Below are 8,223 nucleotides of genomic sequence, written 5' to 3' on the forward strand. Positions count from 1 at the left end.
ACCCGCGCCGGGGGTGCCCACGGCCCCTCGGACGGTTGCTGGGTTTTAATGGCCTTTCAGAGAAGTTCACAAACCTTTTAAAGTCAAAGGGAAGGATTTGCTGTCTCTGAAATAGCAAGGCTAGGCTGGGCGACTGCTGGGCTGGTGAAATGTCCGGGAAATTGCATGTACAAGGTGGACTGACGGTTTTTTTTAAGTACGCAAGTGTTGGAGGCAAAAGAAGGAAGAGTCTGTTTCTTACTTGCAGCCGAAAGGAAAGAAGGCCAAGGGCAAGAAGGTGGCCCCGGCCCCTGCTGTAGTCAAGAAGCAGGAGGCCAAGAAGGTTGTCAATCCCCTCTTCGAGAAGAGGCCCAAGAACTTTGGCATTGGTGAGTAAATGGATATTTGGGCTACTTGTTCAGTTTTGTTATGTTTTATAGACAGATGTCTAAATTGTATCTGGAATTACTGTAAGTAAATCGGGAGTGGAGAGTGAGGAAGGCAGTTGTCTTACTGTCTGCAATGAAGAGGTGTCCTTCATTAGGCATCTGAAGGTGGCTGTGGACAATTTGCTGATTTTTTCCTATTACAGAGATTGTCTGTATGATTCTCTTGTGCTGAATCTTGCCCTTTTGCACGTAGTGTGGGAAGTGAGTTCAGCCTTGTGTAGTGCCAATGTTGCACGGCGCGCAGATGATGTGAAAGAATATTTGCTATCTGAGTGATAGTGCTGACGTCTCACCACCAAGATCACTGATGTGCTCGTGCCTCGTTGTGCTGCGGCCGTGCGGGTTTGGAACAGCTTTGAGTTAAAGCCTGTATTTTTAGGACAGGACATCCAGCCGAAGCGTGATCTCACCCGTTTTGTGAAATGGCCGCGCTACATCAGGCTGCAGCGCCAGAGATCCATTCTTTACAAACGCTTGAAGGTGCCTCCTGCCATTAACCAGTTCACGCAGGCTTTGGACCGCCAGACAGGTAAGGATGTGCCCCACAAAGACCCCCTGACTTGGGTCGTTAATGGGAGATGCCTCAGAAGGGGAAAGAAACTGAAATAAGACTTAACAAAGGTTAAGCTGGAGAGGATCTTTGAGGCATTTTAGGGAGGCTTTAATAGAGATTGGGGTGATGTCAGTAGCAAGCTCAGGTCTGGCTTGTCTGGGTTAAGCCTTGACAGCTGCTGTGTACTTCAAAAAGCAAACAGAAAATATGAAACATCCTATTTAATGACCCAAACTCAAGAGTTATCTTGCTTCCGTCAGAGTCTGTTCTTCCAGTTTGATGTGGAAGACATAGGGTTCTTCTAACTGTGTAAACATATCGTTTGAGAAATGTGTATGAGTGCAGGCTGCTGGGGGAAAGGCAGCATCCTGCAGGCTGACACTGAAATGGGCAGAAGGGACTTCAGTCTTCTGTGAACAAGTGAAGTGTCTTCTCTAGGGGTCTGTGCAAGACAGTTTGTGTAGCACAACTCCCTCGTAGGTGTTGCCGAACAAGCTGCTCGCTTTAAAGAAGAAAATGCACCTCCTTAAGCCATAATTGCAGGGGGGGGATCAGCAAGCATTTCCTCATCCAAAGAGTGAACTGAGGGACGTGTAAATACGGGCTCCAGGGGTGCTGTGCTGGCTCTGCTCTTGCACTGTGCAGATGATGCTAACCTTGCTGTCTGAATCCACTCGATGACACACCACCAAGATCGCTGATGCACTTCAGTATTTCAAAAAGTAATGCTTAGGTTTTCAGGTCATGCAGCTAACTAACAGGTGTTCTCTTCCAGCTACGCAGCTTCTGAAGCTGGCGCACAAATACAGGCCAGAAAATAAGCAAGAGAAGAAGCAGAGGCTGCTGGCTCGTGCTGAGCAGAAAGCTGCAGGAAAGGGAGACGCTCCCACCAAGCGCCCACCGGTCCTGCGAGCAGGTAAATCTGTACATGCAGTTGGCTGCTTCATATGTGGGTAGTTAGAGACCTGACGAGTTGGTGCTTTGCTCCAGCCAAACAGGATTGGACAAGCTATTGCAATGATGTATGAATTTCTTCACCTGAGCTCAAAGTGAAGAGCCAAACAGACGAGCTTTTTAACCCTGAGCTATAGCAAGTTGTCCATGGAATATCTTCTCTGGCTGTGAAAGTTTGATAACTTCTCACACTGAAGCTGCGTGGTGGAATCTCAGCTGGTTGTACGAGGCTTATGTGACAGCTCTGAAAATAGACTGAGCGGAATCAAAGCTTATCTGTAACTTGTTTTTCAGGTATTAACAGTGTCACCACTCTGGTAGAGAACAAGAAAGCCCAGCTTGTAGTTATTGCCCACGATGTAGACCCCATTGAGGTAAGCACGCTCACTGGTACGCAGAACAAGCTCCCTGCGTCATTAAGCTGAAGTCAGACCTGGGTGTGGGGTGAAAATGCCTTTTTTAGGTGGTGTAAAAAGTGTTTTACGAGAATTGGGATACTTCTGCATGTTCATTGCTGTCCTGGTCTTGCACTGAGGCTTGGCCCTTGCTGTGATGTATGAATTTCTTCACCTGAATCAAGTGAAGAGCAAAACGAGCTTTTTAACACTGAGCAATTGCCACAGCCCAGGCTGATTGAAAGAGTGAGAAGGTGTTCTCCCCCAGTTACACAGCATGCTGCCTTTCTTTTCAGCTGGTGGTCTTCTTGCCAGCTCTGTGCCGCAAGATGGGAGTGCCGTACTGCATCATCAAGGGCAAAGCCAGGCTGGGGCGACTGGTCCACAGGAAGACTTGTACCTCTGTTGCTTTCACCCAGGTTAACCCGTAAGTATCCTGCGCACTGGCTCGACGGGCTGGGGAGAGCAAACTGCCAGCAAGCACGGGCTGGGCAGATGGATAGCAAACCTGGCTCTCCCTAGTGTAAAGCAGTAAAACTAAGTAAAACTACCTCTGTAATGTGTCATGTAGATGTCTGCTTGTATGAAGAGCTCTGTCAGATCCTCAAGATGCAGATTGTTTTGGTTTACCAAAACGGATGGGTACTCTAAAATACGTGGATGGCACTATTAACCTTGATCTGAGCAGCAGTTCCTGAATCATGGATGGTTGGTTAACCCTTTGCAAATGATGCTGATGCTTTAACCTGAAAAATCACGTTGCCAGTATGAGCTCTTAAATCCTGAGGCAAAAGATTGATGGTAAATGTTACATTGAGGCTGTAAAGGATCTATAACTCTCCCCAACAGGGAGGACAAGGGAGCCCTCGCAAAGCTGGTGGAGGCTGTCAAGACCAACTACAACGACAGATATGATGAGGTAAGATCGCTGCTGCTTGCATTGTCTTAGTTTATGTTGTTAGAGGCCCAAAAGCTTCCCAGTAAAACGCACCTCACTTTAGACATGGTGACATCAGCTGTAAGCTGCTGGGTGTGTTGCACCTAGCTCTGGTCTCCAGAGCACCATTCACAGGGAGATTTTAAACCCTGGTATCTCTGTGCTGCCCCAAAATGTCGTACCGCTTTGGCTGAGGTAGCCCTGCCCCTCGTGCATAGGGGAGTGGAATTCAGCCGGCTGGTTGAGTAACACAAGATTGTATGAGGCATCTGACCTGCTCTCGCTTCTTTGCAGATCCGTCGTCACTGGGGCGGTAATGTCTTGGGTCCAAAATCAGTGGCTCGCATCGCCAAGCTCGAAAAAGCAAAGGCTAAGGAACTGGCGACTAAGCTGGGCTAGAGGTGTGCTGGATTGGGACCGTTTTCTGTACATAAAGAGAATAAACCCCCAGGTGAAGTGTCCGTGGTCTCTGTTAGTGCTCTGCAGCATGGGTTATCGGGGTGCCAACAGGCTAACCCCCTCGTGGGCTGCAGGAGTGGTCAGAGGCAGGCTGAAGTGGGAGAGGAGTGCAGACGCTGTCACTCTGCTCTTCCCTGCCCGCTGACTTGGTCTTGGGGCGCTGTTGGAGGCTGCCAAGCTCAGTAAGGCTCCAGCTGAGGCAGCTGCTTTGCGCTGGCCCTCGTCACGCTCTTGCGAGGCCACGGGCTGCCTTACCCAGCGAGCCGCCAGCATCCACAGCAACCTTCAGTTCGTCCCGCACGCGTGGGATGTACGATGCGCAGTACAAGTCACCAGGAAAGCACGTGGAGACCCGCTTTATTCTGATGCAGCCGCTGCAAACCACTTGGGGAATAACTACTTGCTGCAAAGTAACCGATTGACAACATCCTGTGCTGAAAGCACAGCAGTGAAGGAGTTAGAAGAGTTGCAGTTCACAACCAACCACAGCAATGATTCCTTGAGATCACAAATCAGCTCTGGACTGCCACTTACAGTTTTGTAGTCCAGCGCTTCCGAGCTGCAGCCAGAACTGTGCTGGTAGGAGCTCAGTCTGCAGGAGCTGCTTGTCCGTCTGCAGCTTGCCGGCTGTGTGCCGCTGCTGAGCGCGTTGCTGATGCTGCTGTCTTCTCCAAGTCTGCTCAGGGCAAATACAGACCAGCACAAACTGGCCCTTCCCCTCACAGAGGTATTTTTTGTATAAACTTCCTGTACCACAGGAGTGAAGTTGCAGCACATAAGCCATACCTAGAAAAGAAGGGTACACGCTGACACCTTCTCGGGATGGACCGGACAGCCCTAAGCCAGCTGCGGTGCAGGAAAACACCGTCACTTCAAATCCCCATGGAAATGTTAGAGTTTCCGGGCTGTTGAGGCTTGGGTGCTCATCCGGTCTCGCTGATGGGGCAAGAGCCGGCGGGAAGCGCCACCCTGCTTTCTGCAAAGCATGGCTCAGAGCCTTCTCTTCAGGATGGCGTGTGGGAGGTGGGTCGCAGGCTGATGGGGGGACTTACCAGGTGACGATGTACTGCATGTGCTCGTTCCTCAGGCTCACACGGGTCTGGCCGCCGATGGGCCCCCCCGGCACGGTGCTTCCTGCGGGTACAACACGAGTTAAACCCAGCTGTGTAGAGCTGCGAGAAGCAGGATGAAGGCACTCAGCCCTGGATACCCTGCTTCTCCCTCAGGCAGGGGGGTTCCCGAGATGCCCACAAAGCCAGAACCATGGGGCTGGCAGCCCTGCGGCGAGGGGCTGGTTGTGCTCAAGGCATCGCTGCTGGCACCTCTCCTGAGCACGCTACTGCTCTGCAGTGCCGGCTGCCCACCGCCTCCCCAGCAGCAAACCGAGCAGGGTACGCGAGCGGAGATGCCGAACCTTCGCAGGTGCTGAGGGAAGTCGCTGGCTGAAGGGGAAGGGAGGGAGAGCGATGTACATCGCAGCTGGCGTTGTGTTCCTGTGACTTACTGAAATCTGCATCGATGAAGATGGGCTCAGCGCCCGTCACCTTGGCCATGGCCTCCAGGTCGCGGTAGTGCCAGCGGTTCTTCTCAATGTTGTTTTCAGGCACAAAAGGTTTCCGGGTTTCTGATAACCTCACCACCCCAGTAAGGTCGACTTCCTCTTCGATCTGAAGAGAAGTGCAGAGGAGAAAAAAGACAGGTTCCTTCAAGGTTCATTCCGTGTCTGGCAGGCCGGGTCCTGGTAGGAGGACACGGCCCTTGGGGGCTCTGACTATAAATCAAGTGGTTGTGCCCGGCAGTGCTGCAGCACAGCAGGGAAAAGGCAGACCAAGGAGCTCCATGGCTGTAAAATCCATGGTTGACTTAGCAAAAAGGTGGGAAGAAAAGATTTCCCTTCTTTGAAAAAGAGTGACTACTGACCCATGGTGCTGAAGGTGACTGCTGCCTTCCCTGGTTTGGCAGCAGTGCCTCTGGGGAATGAAAGGCCAGGAAGTCACAGCACATTCCCTGGATCCCCCTTACCTGTCCCTTCAGCCTGGTCTCCGGTTTCAGTTTCTTCTTGGGCACAAATCCTCGGTTGACTAAAATCGTGACCCTAGAGTTACACAAAGAAGTGGCTCGTGAGTGAAAGGAAACGTGTTCCTGCTGCTGCCTGGAACTCGGAGTCAAGGAAAGAAACAACCTGTATGTTTGATGCCACTTTGTCACGCATCGGGAAAATTACAGTTTCCAAACAGAGTGAGACGATTTCTAAGGGAGAGGGAGCCATTTCTACACCCAGCCACCATGATGCAGCTTCTCAAAACAGAGGCGAGTTGCTCACGTGAACCATGACTTCAGTAACTCACCCCAGATCTGTGCAGTAGAAAGGGGTAACGACGTTCGCTCCATTTTCCGGGTGGGATGTCAGCCGCCCGGCTTCTCTGGCTTCTCGCTCGGGGTCCACGAGTGACCGTGGCAAAATGTAGAGCTCCTTGGAGTGGTCAAAACGCCCGCGGACCTTTACGGGTCTGTACTCCAATTCCTTCAGTTCCATGGGGCTGCATGGAAGGTGGAAACAAAATCCTGGCTGTGACAGGCAAATCAAATGAGGGGATTTCATCATGGGGTTCTCCTTTTCCCCAGTGGTTCCCTCCAGGGCCAGAAGGCAAACGCCTCCTGGCACGAGCAGCAGGCTTTCCACTGCTGTCACAGCAAATCAGATCGGGACGATCGTGGGCAGCTGGAGAGCAGTTCTGCTCCGCGACACCGGTAGCCCAGTGCCACTTGACGGCACGCGCAGGCGATCAGCACACCGCCCGCGCATCCAGCCAGCAGGGAGCCTGCGTTTTTCCCATCCCCCCATCGAACAACTGAACCCTTCTGGCAGTTGTGCCGTACGGCCGAGTGACCGTAACAATCGCTCTCCTGTCTGACACAACTGCTCCACGCTTGGGGCAGGGCCTGTGATTGATCCAAGACTCCCTGTTGCAGGAATAATCCCTCTGGGACGTCACAGGCATCGGCTACAAAGTCCTCCTTCTCCAGGAGGATTACAGGTGTTATGAACTATGAGCCACATCCTCCTGAATTAACAGAATGTCTGTCTGTCTCATTTGTTTGCACGTCCTGGTTCCCACTGCATCCCTTCATTTTCATGCCATTTAGTTTGGCATAAGCTCGTTAGGGCAGGGACCATATCGAACACCCCCAGCACAGTCAGCACCCTGTAGACAAGCTGCCTCAGCTTCCTTACTCTAATGTCAGAGGGATGGGCTCTGATGTGATTCTCGATGCCAGTTGTGCAATCAAATCTAATTTCCACTTTCGTCGCTGAACCTGAAAGTACACAAACACAAAAAAACCCAATTCCTTGTGGTAGGCAAGCCTTAAAATCCTTGTCACCAGTTTCTCCACAGACCTGGCCTAAAACAGGGTAATTGGAGATAGGGCAATGGAGGTTATTGACTTTAATTTGAGGAAATACTTATAATGAAATACAAATGTAAAAATATAAGAATTTCTACTTTAAAGACTTATAGATACTTGGAAAACAGAATCATAGAATCATGGAATGGTTTGGGTGGGAAGGGACCTTAAAGATCATCCAGTTCCAACGCCCCTGCCATGGGCAGGGACACCTTCCACCAGACCAGGTTGCTCCAAGCCTCATCCAGCCTGGCCTTGAAGACATCCAGGGATGGGGCATCCACAGCTGCTCTGGGCAGCAGAGAATAACAGCAAATCTTCACCGTGTATGTGATGTGAACTAGATAAACAGCCAGAGATGGAAAAACCTGACAGCCCTCAAGAGCTCACCTCCTGAAAAAGAGGAAATATTTGTACCTGCCAGGTGCCGAGACAGAACGTGGTCAGAGGGACGAGGAAGAGGCCCCATTTGAGCAAGATGTCCTCGCCAGATGCGTCAGCGGCTGCTGCAGAACTTTGTGGTCTGCGGAACCTCAAACAAGCATCTAGAGAAGAACAGCGTGAGGAATAGGATTTGTACGGGGGGACATGCCAAGTTCCCGCAGAAAATGTCACCTCTTGGTATAAGGGTGAATGAGGGCACAAGCCCAGCGCAAGTGCTTTCTTACCTTTTGTCTGCTGGAGCAGACCCGAACCTGCTTTACTTAGGGGACACCCAAAAAAAGTTCTTCTGATCAAGCAACGCGATACCTGCAGGAACTAAGAAAGATCCTGTCTGGTGTCTGTGTTTTGGCAAACCTGTGTCGGGATGATACCAGGTGCCTCCACGACGCAATGAAACGTCGTTGACCCACTGCTGAGCCTTCACGGCCGTGGCCAAAACACCGTGGATTAGGCTGTAATTTAAAAAAAATCGAATTCCGATGGCAGAGCCGACTACAGCCCAGCAGACGGTCCATCCCCCTCCGCCCACGGACACAGCGCCTCGGCCGAGTCCTGACACGACCGCCCGCGGAGCACCGGGCCCTCCCGGGATTTACAGCCCTTCTGCCACCCGTTCCGCTCCCGCCCGGCGCCGCTTCGCCCCGC

At 51.6% G+C, this 8,223-nt stretch overlaps 2 protein-coding genes across 2 annotated transcripts; one reads left to right on the forward strand and one right to left on the reverse strand.

Moving 5' to 3' along the window:
* Positions 1-197: 197 nt before the first annotated feature.
* On the forward strand, positions 198-3,728 carry RPL7A (ribosomal protein L7a; the record flags this gene model as incomplete). The annotated part of the gene is made up of 7 exons (XM_010147965.1): positions 198-368; positions 808-957; positions 1,757-1,897; positions 2,230-2,309; positions 2,627-2,757; positions 3,180-3,249; positions 3,562-3,728. Coding segments are annotated over 7 exons (848 nt in total), but the record flags the coding sequence as incomplete, so codon positions are not given.
* A 717-nt stretch (positions 3,729-4,445) lies between these two features.
* SURF1 (surfeit 1) lies at positions 4,446-7,884 on the reverse strand (the record flags this gene model as incomplete). Its single annotated transcript, XM_010147977.1, has 8 exons — positions 4,446-4,512; positions 4,779-4,860; positions 5,231-5,393; positions 5,749-5,821; positions 6,075-6,266; positions 6,962-7,044; positions 7,552-7,679; positions 7,803-7,884. Coding segments are annotated over 8 exons (870 nt in total), but the record flags the coding sequence as incomplete, so codon positions are not given.
* Between the last annotated feature and the right edge of the window lie 339 nt (positions 7,885-8,223).

Source organism: Eurypyga helias, unplaced genomic scaffold (assembly GCF_000690775.1).
Source record: "Eurypyga helias isolate BGI_N326 unplaced genomic scaffold, ASM69077v1 scaffold10980, whole genome shotgun sequence".
NCBI classification, from domain to species: domain Eukaryota; kingdom Metazoa; phylum Chordata; class Aves; order Eurypygiformes; family Eurypygidae; genus Eurypyga; species Eurypyga helias.